The sequence below is a fragment of the Sinocyclocheilus grahami genome, unplaced genomic scaffold (genome assembly GCF_001515645.1).
Source record: "Sinocyclocheilus grahami isolate Dianchi unplaced genomic scaffold, SAMN03320097.WGS_v1.1 scaffold131.1, whole genome shotgun sequence".
Lineage (NCBI taxonomy): Eukaryota > Metazoa > Chordata > Actinopteri > Cypriniformes > Cyprinidae > Sinocyclocheilus > Sinocyclocheilus grahami.
Genome location: NW_015505310.1, coordinates 2,158,503 through 2,179,169, shown reverse-complemented (window position 1 = coordinate 2,179,169; position 20,667 = coordinate 2,158,503). Strand labels below are relative to the sequence as shown.

At 39.9% G+C, this 20,667-nt stretch overlaps 1 protein-coding gene across 1 annotated transcript; it reads left to right on the top strand.

Annotated features, from left to right (window-relative positions):
* Positions 1 to 1,498: 1,498 nt before the first annotated feature.
* Positions 1,499 to 9,895, top strand: LOC107590659 (angiomotin-like 2a). The gene is made up of 11 exons (XM_016279557.1): positions 1,499 to 1,847; positions 2,531 to 3,326; positions 3,419 to 3,611; positions 5,151 to 5,295; positions 5,390 to 5,476; positions 6,996 to 7,291; positions 7,384 to 7,583; positions 7,687 to 7,788; positions 7,900 to 8,066; positions 8,558 to 8,725; positions 9,073 to 9,895. Exons 2-11 carry the CDS (start codon positions 2,602 to 2,604, stop codon positions 9,141 to 9,143), a joined length of 2,154 nt encoding a protein of 717 aa, XP_016135043.1. The 5' UTR covers positions 1,499 to 1,847; positions 2,531 to 2,601; the 3' UTR covers positions 9,144 to 9,895.
* The last annotated feature ends 10,772 nt before the right edge of the window (positions 9,896 to 20,667 follow it).

Here is a 20,667-nt window from a genome sequence, read left to right as displayed (position 1 = left end):
TTCGATAATAAATACACAACCGTATGTTGTAGATGTATGCAATGAATTCTTCAAAAGTTGTTAGTATTTTGCTAATCACACACAAACCTTAAACTTTATGGGTTTCTTTATGAACGGATCTGTCATCTACAGCATTATGGCTTTCTACGTTATCTAATTTTGGCGTTATGTCTGTTTGTAGTACACCAAAATTGGAGCTACAATTAATAAATGTGTCATATGTGTGGTATGGTGCGTGATAAAATGAGGGTGTGTGTTGTGTGAGATGGAGTCAGCCCTGTGTGTTTGTGAATAGAGTGTTTGTGTAAAGTGTGTAAGGGAGGTGTAGGGTATAGGAGCAGATGGTAGACCTCTCCCCTGTAATGTCTGCTTCAGAGAGAACAATACAGCTCTCTTTCTGAGGCATGATTAAGGGGTGGAAGAGGATTGCTCTCCATGGACAGCTGGTTGGCAGCATGCCTCAAACGCACATGCAGACACCCCCTCCCCATCATCCACACAGACACACTCAGCAATTAACTGGCACGGGCCACAGCTTAAATATTCACCAGCCCAGAGCAAACAAAAGACCTTCAAATCCATTCTCTATTGACTCATGGTCTATATTTCTCTTATGCATTTTCTGCTTTGTTCTGCTGCTTGTCACATATGTGACCACAAAACCAGTCATAAAGGTTAATTGTTTTTAAATTGATACATCATCTGAATAAATAAGCTTTCCATTGATGTCTGGTTTGTTAGGATAGGACACTATTTGGCCGAGATACAACTATTTGAAAATCTGGGGGAAAAAAACAAAATATTGAGAAAATCGCCTTTAAAGTTGTCCAAATTAAGTCCTTAGCAATGCATATTACTAATCAAAAATCACATTTTGATATGAAGAGTTAATTTGCAAAAACAGATAACATTTTTAACCATTTTCAGAAATCATGTTTTTTTCATTGTGCTTTCCAGTTACTCTCAATTTGATTTGGTAAAAAATACAGCTAACTAACACAATACAACACAATAAAAACATGATAACATAATAAAAAATATGATTTTTCAACATTAAAAAAAACGGAGTAATCTGTTGCTGCAAATAAACTCTTCATATATTTATGATATAGGACATTTACAAAATAGCTTCATGGAACATATAGGGTCACATTTATTTATTTATTTTAAGAGAACTATCCCTTTAAGACTTACAAAGCAGCCAAGTATAATAACCATATAGAAAGACCAGTAAATTGAAAAATCATCTCTGTCAAAGTAACACATTCATAAAAGTACAAATTCTCCATGTTATTTTGTGTACATAAATCAAGTCATTAATGCGCGCACTGAAACTTCAAAAGAAAGCGTAGTGAAACAGAACAACAAAGGTTACAGATCTCTGCGACTTTTACAGCATTCCTCTCACCATTACAAACAAAAACGCCTTCAAGAAGCAGGACAAATGCGCACGGGGCTGAGAGTGAATGCAGTTCCGCTTGTCCCGCGCACTGCCCCCCTTCAGCAGCGCGCTCCGCTTGGGGCCGAGCGGTTCTCCCTGCGCTCGCCGAGAGGAGGCGGGCCGAGCGACGAGCGGAACTGCTTTTGATCCCCGAGGGACTCGCAGCCTTCACATTCCGCGCATTCCAGGGACTGTGAACAATCGGAGCTCGGTCATTTATTAGCAGAGCCCCTCCCCTCCTGAGCTCAGTCTGCTGGAGGAGCTCTCCAGACGCGCACGCAGCTCAAACATACGCATGGAAATAAAAGCCGTACCCAACGAATTTCCTTAAGGATTATATCGTTAAACAGATAAACGAGTGTAGAAAGTCGTCCGTAACTTTTGGTCGTGATGCGATTGTGATTTGGTGAGTTTTTAAAACGTTTTAAAGTAGCTTGTTGTTGTAAACTGTCCTTTTTTATGACACATTGCTTGGTGTCTACCAGTGAACGATGCTTTTATTTAATACACTGTATGTGTACGATAGGATTTTATGAATTTCTTTGTGAACTATATGGTATAAATCCAGCGTTTTTGACTTGTTCAATACATAAATGTAAATGTTATCGTGGAAGATGCAACATCTTTGGTACCACGTTCAGGTTTAACTACAATAAAAAAGAGGAATAAACCAACTTGTATAATATCCCCTTGTTTATAATGCTCCATTTGGCACATTTCAATGTATTACTACAGTTGTGATTGTAAAACAAGGGTGAGACACTAGATAGGAATTTGTCTTTGTAGCAGAAAATAATTTTCGCAACATTGGAAAGTTATTGGATCATACCCAGTTTTCCTTCTCTTTTAATTCTAATCAAAATGTATAAACTTAAGAGGAAACCCAGTGCATGTTGGGGGTTGTAGGATGGTGCCAGTGGTATTTTGGGTAAGCGTGGTGTTGCTATGGGCAAAGGCAGTCAGCCTAGAAGCATGTGGAGTGAGGCACCACTCACTGGTGTTTGCTGTTGTAGAGTGTTGCAATATAGATGAGCAATAGCAAGGATTGCATTTGAAATCATTATTTAATTATTCTTTTTTTCAAACCAGGTTCACAGTCTAGCCCAAAAAACTCCCCTAACACAGTATCATTGATTACTATCTGCAAAACAAAGACTGAAATGAGAACGGCAGAGGATTCGTCAGGCACGGTGCTGCACCGACTGATTCAAGAGCAGCTCCGTTATGGAAACCCTACTGATCCTACGCTGTTGGCCATCCAGCAGCAGGCTCTGCGTGGAGGCAGTAGCGGTGGAGGTGCAGGAAGCCCTCGTTCGTCCCTGGAAAGCCTAACGCAAGAGGAATCACTTTCTCCCCAGTTGTCCACCCGGCAAGAGCCCCAGGGCCAAGAGCACCAGGGGGACTACCAGCATTCAGAGAGTCCCATCTGCCACCTCTATCAGCTCCACACAGAGGAGCTGCCTACTTATGAGGAAGCAAAGGCTCACTCACAGTACCTGGCCTACCAGAGAGGTCAGGTAGGGCTTCAGCACGGCAGCCTGGAGACCCCTGGTGTGGTTGGAGGAGCCGAGCAGGAAGAGAGTGTGTGGGATATGAAGCGAGAGCATGCTCGCTCGCTCAGCGAACACTTCATGCATCTCTCGCTGGAGAGGAACTGTGCCCATGACAGTATTCCCATGAGCTCATCGCATAGCTACCCCCAGCTCTCTAATAACCACTCTGGTCCTGTTGTAAACGAGAGGTCGATGCATGAGCCAGACCAACGCGGTCCACCCCCGGAATACCCCTTCATGGTCAGATCCCCTGGATATATGCTTAGTCATTCACAGGAACATGGGCACTATTACAAAGAGCCTCCCCCTGCTTTCCATTCACAGCATCACAGGTACTTTCAACTGATATTTTTATCATTTATATTACATATAGGTACATTGTGGGTGGTGTGGCATACTAATGGTTTATATTTTTCTCTATCAGGTTATTTCCAACCCAGTCGCAAACGCCCCACCATAGCGGCCTGCCCACGTTGACCCCTGCTGGTCAGGATGTCATTGTTGGAGGATACAGCATCCCAGTGAGCAACTGCCAAGTAGAGCAGCTCATTAAAGAGAACGAAAGACTGAGAGGAGAAGTGGAGAGCTACAGCGAGAAGGCAGCAAGGCTACAGAAGGTAAGAGAGGGCTCTTTGTTCCTTCTTAGAAACCTCCCAAAACTGTTATATTCTTGGTATGACCTCTACATTTTGCCATTAATGCAAAAGAGGCAGCCGTGGCCTTTGATTTTGATCTCAGAAAGGACCTACAAAGCATTTGGAAACAAGAAATCATTGTGCACTGGTGTCTTCTAGCTGCCTAAGGAGATTAGCCCTCTCGCTGAGTAGGAATGCATGCAAGGGAGAAGATCACAAGGATTTCGATTTTAATTTGAAAAGCACTCATTCCTAGTGACTGGGTTCAAATTCCCAGTAACTTATTTAGCATGTGAAACAACACTGAATTTACCCATGCCTGCAATGCCAAGCATTTTTTTGTAATGTGATAATGTCATCACTTAAATACCAGAGTGTCATGCAGAACAAGGGGAAAAAACGGGTTTATTTTGTTTGTGCGTTTGTTTTGGAAAGGTTTACTGGGCCTTGCATGTGTCATTCAGTGGCATAACATAGATTTAATTTCAATTTAGTTTCCACATAGTTCTTGAAATCAGAACAACTGTAACAGTGGATCATGAAGATCAAGTCGCGATAAATTGTAAATCAGACAACTCCAAAGGGGGAGGCCTCCCTGTGTTGTTCTGTTGCCCTCTTTGTTAGGATTCCAATGGCATGCCAATAGGAGCAGATGTCTTCGCTCATCTCCGTGTCCGTGAATGAAGAAGGGGCTTTGCGTAGCCCACAGCTGACGGACTGAACTGCAGAGAGCAACAACCAGACCCCACAGCTGTGGATTCCCTGACTGAATGGCCCCTTTCACTTTCACTCTTGAACAGAACCCCACATGGCACCCAGGGTCCTGCTTAAGAATTTAATGAATGTAGTGTTGTTAGAGTAAAAATTTTAACTGTGATTCAAGGAAATCAGTGATATTTCTGTAATGACAGTTTAAATCGTTGTGGAAAAATGTGCTCTTTCATGAGCCATATTCTGCGTCACAAATGCCATACAGGTGCATATAGTGTGAAGTACTGTTCTTGTCTCCGAATGGTATGCCTTCAACACGCACTTTTCCTTTGTTCTCCACGTTTGCCTTTGGCATCCCGCCCTGTAGGGAGATGAATGTGCAGACACCTGGGACTCATAAGTGTTCTTTCTGGAATGTTGATTCAATTGCCAGTCGCTGAAGAGCTCTGTGAGTGATTCACTTGTGGGCGAGCACCAGGAAGAGCTCAGCCAAGCACATTCTTCTCTCTTTCCCTTTCTTTTCTGAATTGTTTTTGTCTATTTGTCATTCTTGCTCTTTGATCGTTGTCTTATCATGTTTAGGTGTATGAAACACAGTATAGTTGACCAAAAAAATGGAAATTATTTTGTATACTCACCCTCATGTTGTTTCAAATCCGTATGACATCCGTCCTTCCACGGAACACAAAAGGAGATACTTAGTATAATGCCCAACTTGTTCTTTTCCATACAGTGAAAGTGAATGAGAACCAGAAACTGATGAGTTCCTTTAGGTTAAAGATATTAAAATGCCTTTCCCCTCTCTTTCAGCTTGAACTGGAGATTCAGAGGATATCGGAGGCCTATGAGACTCTTATGAAGGGATCTGAAAAGAGAGAAGCCCTTGAGAAAACCATGAGGAACAAGCTTGAGAGTGAGATCAAGCGACTTCATGACTTCAACAGAGATCTCAGGGGTAAGATGGTTCACATAGCTGAGTAATTGTCTTAAATATGAGCTACATGTTTAGGTATGAGGCGATAAATACTAATTGTTGACTCCCACATTAGACCGCCTGGAAACAGCCAGCAAACAGAGAGCCGCCATGGAAGTTGAAGACAAGAGTCGGCATGCCTTCGCCAAACTGGTTGAGCAGAGTAAGAATTCCCCTTTGCTTCACCATAAATTATCTTTCTACCAATGTGTGGACAGTGCGGTCAACCATGTGAGCAGCCCCAGCTGTTCCCACTGACTTTTTATGTTTATGTTGTAGGCATAACGATGCATTCCTCTAACAATAATGCACTGCGCGGTTATAATTGATGTGATTCCCGACAAAGCGTTTGGTTTAATATATTTCTTGCTAAGCTGAAATGTTCCATAGCAAAAAACATTTTATTAACCAAATTAAGTGCCATGTAGGGTTCAGTGACTAGCTGGTTAGGTACATGCTGTATTTTGCATCTCAGATAGTTGCTTTTAGAATTCGACCACCGACCATTATTAACACTGGAAGTAAATGTGACCTGGATTCCTGAAATATTTTCAGGTATTTTGGGATATTCCGTCCTCCTGGAATGCTTTCCAACAGCCCCCACCACTAGTTCAGCTTCTGAGGCCCTAAGCACCCCTTCTGATGGCCTTTGCACTGGCTCTCCATTTTTGGGCATATTAGTGCTGAAGAATTTAGAGCTGTGTTAGGGTAAATTAGATTTGTTTTGCTAATCCTAATAGGGATTATTGTTGTTGTTGTTCAGCATTTGATTTGACCCTTTTGGAATGGTCCTTTTTTTTCTATTCCCCAAGGATAGATGTATGAAGTTATCTTTCATATTTGTGTATTAAAATTAGTTCTGCTCCAAGCTCCAAGTCTGAAACAGAACAGTTTTGTGCAAACAAAAACCCTGGACGTTTAAATGTTTAAAATTTCTTGTGAGCCAACACATAATCATGTCCAAGCCACGATTCAGCATTTCTAAAGACTTATAATGATGTACAAGTTAACATTTATGACCTTGTGGAGCTATTTGCTTTACATGTTTACTGCCTGCCTCAGAGGCATTCCAGAGATTCAGTTAGTACAAAGATGTGCCTGTGTGCGTAAGTGGATAAGAGGAAGTCTGCATTCCATCCAAAGGCATTTGTTTTGGGTTGTATAATCAGAGTAGGAGCAGAATGGAAGACTAATTGCTGTCTAATTTGTTTTCCATCTCGCAAAGCATTCAAAGTGACCCAGAAACAAGTGAGCTGGGCTTTAGTATGTTCCTTTTCAGTGAGCCAAGTCATGGTAGAGCATTTCGGAATTCAGAATCCCAAATGGGAATTCATTGAATTGCTTTTGTAATCTGGGAATTCTAAAGCAGTCTGCAGTGTAGGTCAAAGGACACGCGGAAACTCGGCCACTCCCCTGCAAACCCAGACAGACATGTGTAAATCAAGCATGCCTCTTTTGTTCCAGACTTTTGTGGGAAGCTTATCCCCTGAGAATTGGTTAGAATGAGACTACAGCCCAGAGAATGCTCTGGACACACCCCAGTCCTACAGCACGGTCATTCATTTTGTGGCCTGTGTAACAACTAGGCATGATGAGTGAACAGCAAGCATCGCTTGTACCCTTACTGAAGTAAGTTGTCCTGGTACATAGTTCTCACAATGTTTGTCTCTTTCTCTCCATAGATGAGGATCACCTTAGAGAGCGGGAACGTCTGGAAAAAGAGCTGCAGCATCTGCACGTCTCAGGAGAAGAATGGAAGAGGCGCAGAGAAGCCTTGGAGCAAGCGTTGATGTCCGCTCAGACACGAAATAGGCAGCTGGAAGAAGAGTTACGCAGGAAAAGAGCTTATGTTGAGAAGGTGGAGAGAATGCAGAGCGCCCTGGCACAGTTGCAGGCGGCATGTGAGAAGAGGGAGGCGCTGGAGTTACGACTGAGGACCAGACTGGAGCAAGAGCTGAAGAGCCTGAGAGCACAGCAGGTAAAAAAAAAAAAAGACAATCTTTTGTGCAACCAACAGGTGAGAAAATTATGTTTTGGGCTCGACAAGTAAACCTTTCCTTTCTCTTTCAGTGGCAGTCTCAAGTCCAGCAAACGAGTCCTAGGTCCTACTTGGACCTTAACGTGTCATCTCTGCATCAGCAGCTGAGGGAGCGAGAGGAGCAGGTTCTGGCCCTGGAGGCTGACATAACCCGCTGGGAGCAGAAGTATCTTGAGGAGAGCACAATGCGTCAGTTCGCCATGGATGCTGCTGCTACTGCTGCAGCTCAGAGGTGAGTCGAAGTGATAGAAGCCCTGCCTAAAAGGACAGGAAATTGGAGTTCATTTGAGATAAAACTTGTATAAACTTTTGTATAACTGTAATGCTCTTTTCAGGGATACAACAATCATCAACCATTCACCTCGCCATTCACCCAATAGCAGCTTCAATGAGGACCTGCCGTCCCCTAACCACAGACATCAGGAAATGGAAAACCGGTATGTCCACTGTTCCATTCACTATCCACAACTGGAAAGTCAATCAAAATGTGTTAACTAAATTTCCAGTAGTCTCCATGTGCTGTATCTCAAAGAAGTCTGTTTAATCAGGATTCGGGCGCTTTATGCTCAACTTTTGGAGAAGGATGCCATTATAAAGGTCATGCAGCAGCGGTCACGACGGGAGCAAGGCCGACCTGATTCGTTAGGCCTACGACCTGCTCGATCTGTTCCCTCCATCAACACGGTTCCCACAGCCAGCAGCACCCAAACCAAAGGTGAGCATAGTAGCCATAGCCAGTGGTTTCCAATCCTGTGGAGTTTAGCTCAAACCTACCTGCCTGAAAGTTTCTAGCAATCCTGAAAACCTTAATTTAGATGGTTCAAGTGTGTTTAATTAGGGTTGCAGCTAAACTCTGCAGGGCACTGACCCTCCAGTAGCAGGATTGGACACCCCTGCTATATGTCTGTAACATATCTGAACCAAAAATTACATACACTTTCAATTGGACAACTGGCAGCTTCTTTACTTAGCGTCTATGTAATGTCGCCAAGAAAGAATGTGCCAACCGAAATAAAATGAGTGCGGCGACTAGCCGGTGTTCTTGAAATAGTCTACATCTTGTGAAACGGAATGCATTTCGCTCTTCTCTAGAATAGATCCTCCAGAATAGTAAAGGGAGTTTACAGGATGGCAAATGTTTGCGTGGTGGAATGTCTATGTTGGAACCAGTAATTAAACTGCTTCCTTTTCCGTCTGCGATTTTAGGGAAAAGCCTCTCGGATGACCAGACGGCAGCCGCGTCATTGCCCCCGTTGCCCCATCCGCTAGCCAAAACCCAGTGTCGAGACAGCAGCACCCAGTGTGAAGAATCTTCAGATGAGACCAACCCTAAAACAGAACCTGCTCCACAATTTTCCATTGCTCCCAGTTCTGGTGTGTAAACTCGTGCATAAAGCCATCTTCATTTGTGTCACTTACTGTATTTATTTGGTATTTCTGTGAGTAGTTCAATAAGTTCTGTTGATTGACATACAATGTGATCAATCTAATATGTAGTATCAGGTGACAAAGACAATGCTTAACGGTTAGAACATCTGTAATGATGGTGCATACTTACCCTTTTGAACCAGAGTGGTTAAAGAGTAACCTGAGCACCATGTCAAAGCAGCGATTGGGGAGTGAACTCAAACAAAACATAGTCAAAGTTTTGTAAAACTTCCCGCCTTGTTTGCTCTCCAGGCATTAGCCAACAAAGCTGAAGATCTTGTATTTCATTGCAGATTCCACTGCTCTCAACACAAACCAGATCAGCAGCGCTGTTGAAAACGACATGGTGGAGATTCTCATCTGAGATGAACGGTGTTCAGCTTGATGCTGCCTGCTGTTCTTGCACACAGAAGATCCTCATTGGATGTCCATTTGAGGACCAACCATATCAAGAGACTCCTGTGCTTGCTATGAGAAGAGCTCGCCATTGAAGCGCATCAGACAGAAAGAAGAACGAATAGTGGGAGTAACCTAAAACTGATCCTCGGTGAAGGAGAGCTGAGCTCTCCTGACAGTGCCTCCACACGTTAAAGGACAGTGTTCATTCTCAGCTGGTGGCTCTCAACCTGGACTGTGAGATGTATGGTCTGAATTTGAGGTGCTTGGACAGTACCCTACAGAGCTCCAAAAAGCTACCACGAGACTTCTTAAGTGCTTATAAACACATTGTATATGTTCTTTTGTATTTATGAGTATTGCTGCTGACTGTGTGACAGAATGGAGAAATAGGAAGAAATATCCCACTGTTGTGAAACTTTTTTGTTTTTGCATTTGCTTTTGGTTTGAAGAACAACCAAGGGCAGTGTTGTTGTTGTTGTTGTTGTTTTTTTTAACCAACTAAGTATACCAACCCATGTAAGACTATATCCCACATTCCTAGATAAAAGCACAGACAAATATATCTCTAACTGTATGTGCTCCATGTATAGTAGATGTACCATCGCAACTGCTTCATCCTTAAATACCAAGAAAAGAATAGTTTGGATTGTAGGAGGCTAAATACAGTTTGAACCTGGAGGCCTGGGATTAGGCAATTAACCAGAATAGTTGGGTAAATACTTTCACTAGCACTCCCTTTGACTAAATTATCATTACAGTTGGCGTTCTTACTATAACTGACTGACAGCGCGTGCTTCTTGCTCCCAGATTTAAGTAGAGGAATGGGAAGCCTCCTTTTGGGGACAGTGGATGAGTACATGCTCTTTTAGTGACACTTAGGGAAGTGTTACCCTTAGGAGGGACAGGGGGCTGATGTTTCAGATGCCATATTATTATTATTTTGCGCCCAGAACTGCAACCACCACGGTTGCCACTCCTTCGCAGACAAGCCGGAGCTAATCTTCCCACAATCCTCCGTGGTGGAATGCCCCTGCTCAGAGGAAAAAGGCTATCTGCAGTCTGACCTTTAGCCTTGCTCAAAACGGCTGGCATTTAGACTACCATCCTCTTTTTGGATCTGTTTATTTGTGTAGGGCTGCAGTAGCTGGTTTGATTTTGTGACTCAAAGGTTCTCCAATGTAGCGACTGTGACTAGCCTTGATTTCTGAGACAGAGACTTTTCAACCTGATCGCAATCAAGACTACACTTGCATTATGGTGGGATAATGATATAAAAGGTTACCTTGAAAACAAACAGTCTTATCTATGTGGGTAATAAGTATCACACCATGTTAATTTAACCTTTCGCGCTATCATTAAATGCTACTTTTATTTTCCTATTGGCTCTGATACAACGCACTTGCTGGTCAATGCTTTGTAGTGGAGTCATGCTTGTTTTGTTCACTACTTGGACTGTTTACAGAAAGGGCTGTTTTGAAACGAGATAATTTAATATATTTTGTGTATTATTTTACTTTTTGGTATTTAGTAATGTGAACATGCCAAAGATTTGCATTACGATTAAGTTATATAATAAAATATGAGCATTAGCGATGTGAAATGTAGATACGCAGTTCAAACTGGTTGACCCATATTTGGATGTTGCTGTGAACTTCAAGAATGGGGAATTGTTTTGTATGTCATTTAACATTTCAGTAATTTGAATAAAACTTTAATATATATCTTTACAAAGACAATGTGTCGGCTGGTTTGTGCCTTAAAGGTAAAGACAGATACGTATGAGTGGTGTGTCCTCCTGAGATGTTTCACATGTGCAAGTCTGCACAAGCTGCTCTTATCGGTGTCCCTTCTTTGGCATGAATGACATCTTTCTTTCAGAGCACAAGGGAGCCTTATTCACAACAGCAACAACACAATTCTGCCACCTGCTTCTCTGTTGGCAAGCAGTCTTCATGAAGAGAGGCCACATTCCAGCTTTGCTCTCAAAGCCGCAAAAAGAACATTCCTCTCATCAAATGTGCAAATGTTAAAATGGAAGACGTGGAAAAAACTAGCAACACAGACCAAACTGCTATAAATACATAATGAAAGCACATTGATTAACCAAATGCTTAGAATACAATTATGGAAATAACCAGTACTGTTTTGTGGTTTTGCAATTTAAGACAATTTTAGCCTCTGTGAGCTCACTTTCGACTCGAGAGGTGCATCAAAAATTGCTTACCGAGTAGGTACTACGTTTGAGGTGAAACAAACAATGTTTCTCTGCCGAAGCATTCTCGGTGGAAGTATTCGGACATCTGGGTACTTTTCACCTACTGTGAATTCAGACATGGTACTCTTTTCATATAACGTTTTTCACCTACTAGTAGGAAAATAGGCATATTCGGATGCAGGGTAGAACATTTAACTGCCTCAGGCAAATTAGAGCTAACCAGACAAGGGTCTAAACAGTTTGGAACGCTTTGCAAGCCAAATTGATTCAAAGCTTCATAGCTCAACATCAAGAGGAATTTGCCCCCTGGTAGAGTAAAACATGTTAGAGCATTCCATTCCAAATGGGGAAGAAGAGAAATTTCTGACATATCAGAAAAGAAGTAGAGCTGAAATGCTGTTCTTTCTTTCTCGAGCTGAAATTAGTTCATTTCAACTCAGGAGGCATAGTGGAATTCTCCGTTCAGTTATATGTTTAAATGATCAGTTTTGTCTCTGATATTTCTCCAAAAGAAAAAAAAAACAGCCAAATTAGAATGCTGATAAAATTAAAGAGTATAGCAATATTAAATAGTTAAGTTACGAACACAGCTAGACAATTTCATGAGAATTTTTCATACTGAAAATTTGCAGGTTTAAATCCCAACACAGTTTCAGACAATATTGCAAGGTTTCTCAACTATGACCCGTCATGGTCCTGCAGAATTTAGCTCCAAACTCACCTGCCTGTAATTTTCTAGTAATCATGAAGACATTGATTAGCTTGTTCAGGTGTGTTTGATCAGGTTTGGAGCTAAACTCCAGAATCTCCGGAGCCAGAGATGAGAAACCATGCGTCACTGAGATTTTATTTAAAACCTAAAGAGCAGCGTTCCTCAAATCTGGTCCTGCTCTACAAAGTTTTGCTCCAACTCTAATCAAAGACACCTGAGCAAATTAATCAAGGTCTTCAAAGTTACTTGAAAAGTACAGGTAGGTAATTTTGATCAGGGTTTGAACTTCAGGACTACTCGAGTCATTTTGGAACATTTTGAGAGACAGGAGCCTAGAGATGGGCAGATGAAGCCTTGTGACGCTTTTGAGGCTTTGTACTGATTGTATAAAAAAAAAAAGATCCAAAGCTTCAAAGACCGACCATGCCACGAGCAAATTAATCAAGGTCTTCAAAGTTACTTGAAAAGTACAGGTAGGTAATTTTGATCAGGGTTTGAACTTCAGGACTACTCGAGTCATTTTGGAACATTTTGAGAGACAGGAGCCTAGAGATGGGCAGATGAAGCCTTGTGACGCTTTTGAGGCTTTGTACTGATTGTATAAAAAAAAAAAGATCCAAAGCTTCAAAGACCGACCATGCCAGTGACATCTAGTGGTCGATTATAGCAGCCACTTTCAAATGATTCACACACAACTTGTTGAATTCCAGTTTCAACACAAAAGCAATACTCTGCAATAGCAGCTGTGTCTTCATTCTGAGAAACATTGTCCACACATGAAAGTGTTACTATGAAGCAGGGAGGGAACACCAAGCATTTGCGCATCCTTCTAATGAATGAAGCCGCACCAAAGAATCGAATCGGTCACCACGCTTCAGGTGTTTCATTGTGACGTATGAAGCCTCAAACGCCACCGGTCACGTGATCACATAGATTTGATGCTAGCCTCGACACCAGTCTGCTTCAATAGAGTAAAAGAGGCTTCGGAGCCTCAATATCAAACGTCCCATCTCTACAAGAGCCTCATGCAGAAGTCTTACTTTTCATATTTAATCTCATTGCGAGTGGGTTTTTATAAGGCACAGACCTATATGAAAAATATGCCTGGTAGAGTTTCACCTTTCCTCCCTGCTCTGTCAGCAGCACTAATCTCTTAAGAACTTTGACTCCCAAGTTCTGTTCATCAGCTGCATTTTTGAAATAGTTTTCTAAAGAATGCAGACAAATGAATCACCATATAAGAGCAGCCTTTTTGCTGTTGGTTTCAGCCTGCCAACTCAATGCATTCATGTTTTAGGATAATCTACTTTGTAGTATAGCCTATGCATTAATATGATGATCCTCACCCACCCTGAGCAACACGGTTACTTAAAAGCTGTAGGACACCTAACAGTGTTAAATAAGTATGTTCTTCAGTGGGTTTCTGTTTTCAGGATAAATATTTTGCCTTGCATGCCTCTCTCAGTAGGTGTGAACTGGCATTCCATAAATGCTTTGCGAGGTACCTGGCCGATGGGTTTACTTGTGACAGATCAATGTGACTTTTCTTAGCTGAAGGAGTACAGACGCAAGGAATGCTCCTGCTGGAATGTCTCACTCCTCAGGGGGCTCCAGTACACTTCAAGGTCAACCAATGGCCTGGTGTGCTAGCAGTCACCTCCTTCCACTACCAGAATCATCACTGTCCTTGCGCAATAGCAGGTTGCTGGGCTTATAAATCATTTGTATACCACTGTGTCTTTATGTAACTGAAAGCTTTTCTTGTCTCACTTGAACAGTCTTGTTGATTTCTGGTGTTCTGTCTAGGTGAGGGGTAAGATTGGTGGACTAAGAGCTTCAACAACTGTTAGTGTGCATACTAAGATCTCGCGCTGCTTCATGGGGAATGTCATTCTTGGCACTCAGATTGTTTTAGCAGGCTTCCCAGGCTCCCCAAATTTCAGTGGAACCATCAGGGACTTGGTCCATTCCAGAAACATTTGCAATTTGAAAATGTAAAAGCCTTGAAGACATCTGCAGTTTCTTCCCATGAACATGTAGTGCAATCATATTGCTATAGGTGATGCTCATAGTGAATTGCCAGTTGATAAGTGACAGTTCACCCAAAAATGAAAATCCTGTCATTTACTTACTGAATGACTTTATTTCTTCTGTGGAACATATTCTAAGAAATCTCTTGTTTATCCGTACACTAGGAAATCAGTAGGCTAAACATTGTTTAGTTGCAAACGTTGTTCAAAATATCATCTTTTGTGTCCCGCAGAAGAACAAAATACATTCATGCTTTATCTTTACATGATTAAGTATGATAACCATCATGAAAAATGGTTCCCATCAGTGTTCAGAATAGTTTTTTCCAGTGATGCCTTCACTGACTCAGCAAATGAAAAGCACATTGTTAATACTGGCCTTTACAGATGTTCCAAAGATCTTAGTAACATGTTCTTGGTCAAGGACCTTAGTAACACATACCTAGAAAAACAATTCAATAAGTCAAATGTTGTGCTTTCCATCAGTTCCCAAGGAGACTCGCTGAGATTCCAAAACCTCCAGGAGTGTGGATGGAATAAATTTCCCTCACCAACTCTTTCCCCTTTCCTTTCCAAAGAAGGTTACGGCTGTCTAATTTTAAAGGCATCCTATTATGCCTCTTTTCAGGTGACCTCAGAACATGTCTGTGAAGTTTCAGCTCATAATACCCCACAGAAAATGTATTATAGCTTACCATTCTGGAACGGCGCTAAAGGTCTTTTTTGGTGCGCTTTATTTGCTGCGACTCTCTTATCGGTGGAATTTCTAGACAGCATCATGGGTATAGTTTTTCACTATTCTGCTACTAAGTGCAGTTATTTTAAAAATGAGTTAAATTTAATGTGAACAGATGAGTTCAACAAAAGCATATAAAATTGGTTAACAAAAAGTTATTGCTCAAAAGAAAGACATTAAGCAACACTACCAGCATGAGTTTATTCATAGTTGCTTAAATACAGCTAGTAAAAGTAGGGCAAATGAAAACATCCATTACCTCCCTTTGCAGCTTTAATGTAAAAGTGAAGCCATTCATGGAAAAATCCAGTGGGAAGCAGTACAGTGACCAAGTCAATGCTCCAATCTGAACGTGAAGCCGGTTGTTTAAATGTCAAATCACTTATCAGTATTGTGTCCTTGACCCTTCATGTTTCACTGGGGACTGTACCTGTAATACAGTAAGCTGAAATGATTAAAAACTAAATAAGACACAATTTTTTAGATTAAGAGGAGATTCCATTGATCCAAATATAGTCCCAACACATGCCTGAGCTTTTACAAGAAGCACCTTACTTGACCGACAGAAATAGCCTCGCTCTCATCCAGGAAAACCATTTTGACTCATGAGAGCAACATCCTGGGTAGAGGTAATGCCCCATATGTGTGCAAGTAACATGAAGCTAAAGCCATGGGATTGTTATCCATGCACTAGGACTTTTCAGATCTAAAACAGTCTGTTATACCTCCTAAACCCCACCCTGAGCATTTGCTTATGCAGACTTTATTGTCTCTTTCTAAGGAGGATAAAATAACATGGCAAGAACATGAGATATTGCTTCAGCCCCAGACAAATATATCAAGATATTATAGCATGAACATTTCAGAGGGAGCAAACAGCTTTAACAGCAGAACAAAAAGTAATTGTTAAATTGTGTGCGGTAAATTTCACAAAAAAATGAAGAAAAATTCTGTATTTTAAATTGTGTTGTTGGGTATCTATTCTATCTGTTGCAGCTTTGAATACTGAAGTCTATTGAATGAGGGCTAATCATGTTAAGCAATTACATGTAAGCCATTTAGAAAACAGTATCTAAATAGTAGTTTGAGTTTAACTGAGCCCTCTTGATAGTTTAGACCAGTGATGGGCAAACTTGGCCATTCCAGGCCACTTTCCTGCAGAGATTTGATCCAACCCTGATATGACTCACCTGCCTGTAGCCTTCTAGTAGTCTTGAAGACAATGATGAGCTGGTTCAGGTGTGTTTGATTAGGGCTGGTGCTAACCTCTGAAGGAAAGTGGCCTGGAAGGGCCAAGTTTGCCCACCCCTGGTTTAGACCATAACCACTTTTGTTGGAATTCTTGATGCCAAAATCAGACCTCATTACAAACAAAATATCAGCACATATTGACTCTGGCTGCACATAAAAAGATATGATTGAGGGAAAAAACGGATAACAGTTGTGTTTATTTTGCAATATCCTTATGAGGGAACAGTGAATAATTTCAAGAAAATCAAACAATAAAGTAGAGTGTGTGATGCTGTTTGTCAGCCTTAAGCTTAGTAGCACCTGTCTTTTCAGGAATGAAATTAATTGAGAATGACTAGCATGGCTTTATTCTGAAAATCTGTTGGAATTTTTCTGGACTTGGGCCAGACAGGAAACCTAAAGCATTTGTTTGTCTGCTCCAATTTTCTATTTTTCGAGATATTTTTGGAACATTGAACATTGCTACTGTACTGCTGACACTCCAAGGTCAGGGGGAAAAAACCTCCAAATCAAAATAGAGGATAAGTTTATGGAGTAGCTAAGTCTAAAATAAAATATATTTCAGTGAGTTTGTTTAGCACTTGCAAAATATGTAATGCTTATGTAACCTGTAAGGCAGTAAGACATTCTTTTTCCTTGTTTTGACATTTTTACAGCAACTATACGTAAATAGTGGAAATGTCACGAGGGTAATTTACTGTTACAGTTTAATGACTGTACAAATTGCTATCTGCACTGTTTACTTCTGCAGGATTTGAACTGCTAAGTTTTTTTTTAAATATAGAATTGTGGACATATATAGGCTATATACAGGATATATGGATCTATTTAAAGGAACTTGATGTTTGTACAGTAGGTGTTGAAATGTAGACATGAGTAATGTTTGATTATTCAGTTTAGTTGTGCCATCTGGTGGACAGCATAAAATGCCTTTCCACAAATAGAGTAAAAATATGGACCTTAAAATGGAGCCTAAATCTAGTTACTCTGTACCTCTGCTATAAACGTTATATGTGCCACTTGCATTTGATTTATCATATTTTGTGATGCCATTTGTTTTAGAATATGTATTATGACAATTTGAAATGTATAATGACCTATAAAATTCTCATTCAACAATACAGCAAGACAGCTGTCTGTTGGTTTCGAGCGGCTGTCTTATTTTATAGTTAAAGGGGGAAAAACATTTGATGGTAAACTTTGTTTTGGGACTTCTATAATAATGTGTCAGTTGAGCATGGAAATAAAATGATACTTACGCACAATGCTCAGACCTCCTGATTTTATTTGTACCAAACAACTTCATTCTCTTTCCTGTGTTCTTAAAAGCCCATCATTTAACTCCTAAGTAAACAGTTAGAAGCTCACACATAGGCTACACATTCACTTAATCTAATGCTGAAATATTTTAATTTATTTTATTTTATTTTGCACAAATGTAATAAATTACACTTTTTGTAGTTTTTTTTTTTTACAGTCAGTAGAATTTGAGGTGCTTTTTGCTGGTCACTCATTTTATGCTGTCACTAAGCAGCCGACATATGTGACCCTGGACCACAAAAGCAGTCATAAGGGTCAATTTGTTTTTTTACAATTGAATAAATAAGCTGAATCAATAACGGAATAAATCAGCTTTCCATTGATGTCTGGTTTGTTAGGATAGGACCATTTTTGGCCAAGATGCAACTATTTGAAAATCTGGAATCTGAGGGTGCAAAAAAAATTCCAAATATTGAGAAAATCACCTTTTAAAGTTGTCCAAATTAAGTCCTTAGCAATGCACATTACTAATCAAAAATTAAGTTTTTATATATTTAAGGTAGGAAATTTACAAAATATCTTTATGGAACATGATATTTATTTAATATCCCAATTATTTTTGGCATAAAAGAAAAATCAATAAATTTTACGTAAATAGTGGAAATGTCACGAGAGTAATTTACTATTACATTTTAATGACTGTACAAATTGCTATCTGCACTGTTTACTTCTGCAGGATTTGAACTGCTGAGTTTTTTTAAATATAGAATTGTGGACATATATAGGCTATATACAGGATATATGGATCTATTTAAAGGAACTTGATGTTTGTACAGTAGGTGTTGAAATGTAGACATGAGTAATGTTTGATTATTCAGTTTAGTTGTGCCATCTGGTGGACAGCATAAAATGCCTTTCCACAAATAGAGTAAAAATATGGACCTTAAAATGGAGCCTAAATCTAGTTACTCTGTACCTCTGCTATAAACGTTATATGTGCCACTTGCATTTGATTTATCATATTTTGTGATGCCATTTGTTTTAGAATATGTATTATGACAATTTGAAATGTATAATGACCTATAAAATTCTCATTCAACAATACAGCAAGACAGCTGTCTGTTGGTTTCGAGCGGCTGTCTTATTTTATAGTTAAAGGGGGAAAAACATTTGATGGTAAACTTTGTTTTGGGACTTCTATAATAATGTGTCAGTTGAGCATGGAAATAAAATGATACTTACGCACAATGCTCAGACCTCCTGATTTTATTTGTACCAAACAACTTCATTCTCTTTCCTGTGTTCTTAAAAGCCCATCATTTAACTCCTAAGTAAACAGTTAGAAGCTCACACATAGGCTACACATTCACTTAATCTAATGCTGAAATATTTTAATTTATTTTATTTTATTTTGCACAAATGTAATAAATTACACTTTTTGTAGTTTTTTTTTTTTACAGTCAGTAGAATTTGAGGTGCTTTTTGCTGGTCACTCATTTTATGCTGTCACTAAGCAGCCGACATATGTGACCCTGGACCACAAAAGCAGTCATAAGGGTCAATTTGTTTTTTTACAATTGAATAAATAAGCTGAATCAATAACGGAATAAATCAGCTTTCCATTGATGTCTGGTTTGTTAGGATAGGACCATTTTTGGCCAAGATGCAACTATTTGAAAATCTGGAATCTGAGGGTGCAAAAGAAATTCCAAATATTGAGAAAATCACCTTTTAAAGTTGTCCAAATTAAGTCCTTAGCAATGCACATTACTAATCAAAAATTAAGTTTTTATATATTTAAGGTAGGAAATTTACAAAATATCTTTATGGAACATGATATTTATTTAATATCCCAATTATTTTTGGCATAAAAGAAAAATCAATAAATTTTGACCCATACAATGTATTTTTGGCTATTGCTACAAATATACCCCAGTGACTTAAAACTGGTTTTGTGGTTCAGGGTCACACATGTGAAGCAGTGAACATTAGCTTGCCAGTATGTGCAAGAACACCATTTTGCTACTGTTGCTTTTGACTGAATTTGCTGTTTGTGTTTGCTAACGTTAAATTGTTTGTTAGTGCAAAAACAAAATGCCAGCACATTGATTTATCATGAATTACATACCCAAACATATCACATACATATTATTGTATTTATTGTATTATTTATTGTACATGACTTACTAAAAAGTGATTAGGCAGTTTACCCTAACCCAACCATATAAACACCTTTAGCAACATCAGTACTTACTGTAATTAATTTCCTGATCTGTTTAATCTGATCATCTTGTGCTCTGTTGTCGGTGACAGTGACTGACAAAGAGATGTTTCAAGGTCAGATGTTTCCAGGAGAGATACTTCTGCTTTTCAGTGTGCTGCTTATGGTCAGCGTTAACATAATAAAATTCACTGTATTTGACTTCTGACTTTGCTTTGGGTTGATTTTGATATTGATAATGTAAATACAGTATATTTGTATGTTTATTTATTTTTTATTATTAGACTGGCAGTTCAGATTGTTTTAAGTAGACCAACAATGGGATGGTTCTCAAGGTAATGCTCACACATCTTCACTCTCTTACTCTGTTCTCTTTTCCTTTTCTTGCTCTTTGAAGCTAATTTGGTCATGTTCGCTGTCTCTCTGCAGAATGTGGCTGTCTATATTGGTGTTTGATGTCAGTACCACTCTGCAGGAGTCTGTACCTCTGAACAAAAGGATCTTCAGCTGTTTAAATCCTGACCCAGTTACAGTCTGCTTCCGCTGTGAAAACTGTAAGAACCTGCTGCCAGTGATTCAAGACAAACTCAATCTGGCTCTGTACAAGTCTGAACATGCAAATCAGACATTTGACCTCAAAGTACACTGGTATGATTTGTCAATATAACCTATGCAAAAAGCTGGTGACGCCCTGTGTTCAATCGTGCACATGCAGTGCTCAAGTCAAGCAAGAGGAGTCACAGGGAATTAAATGAGAACCTCACCTTCGGAGTTATCAAAATACAAAAGAACTAGCTTCAGTGTTTGGAAGCATGGCACTGTGTTCATTTATGCTCAAGCAGTGCATGATCTGTTGTTTTCAGTGTATCGGAGTGGCTCAGTTCACAAATGCTGCTCCATATAAGCTCCATCTCTGCAAGTGCTGTGACTGTGGGTTACTTGCATATGAACACGCACCAAGTAAAAAAAATTGTTGTCATAATATGAAAATGTTTAAGGTAGTAATACCGAATATGCCATGTGCCATGTCGTTTACTGTTCGGCATAAACAGTACTCAGCAATG

What these genes read in the sequence shown, in the direction of transcription:
- LOC107590659 (XM_016279557.1), top strand. Translation starts at nt 2,602, where the DNA reads ATGAGAACGGCAGAGGATTCGTCAGGCACGGTGCTGCACCGACTGATT. An exon ending in CATCAGGAAATGGAAAACCG is followed by an intron (nt 7,789 to 7,899) that starts GTATGTCCACTG and finishes CTGTTTAATCAG; the next exon opens with GATTCGGGCGCTTTATGCTC. An exon ending in TTCCATTGCTCCCAGTTCTG is followed by an intron (nt 8,726 to 9,072) that starts GTGTGTAAACTC and finishes ATTTCATTGCAG; the next exon opens with ATTCCACTGCTCTCAACACA.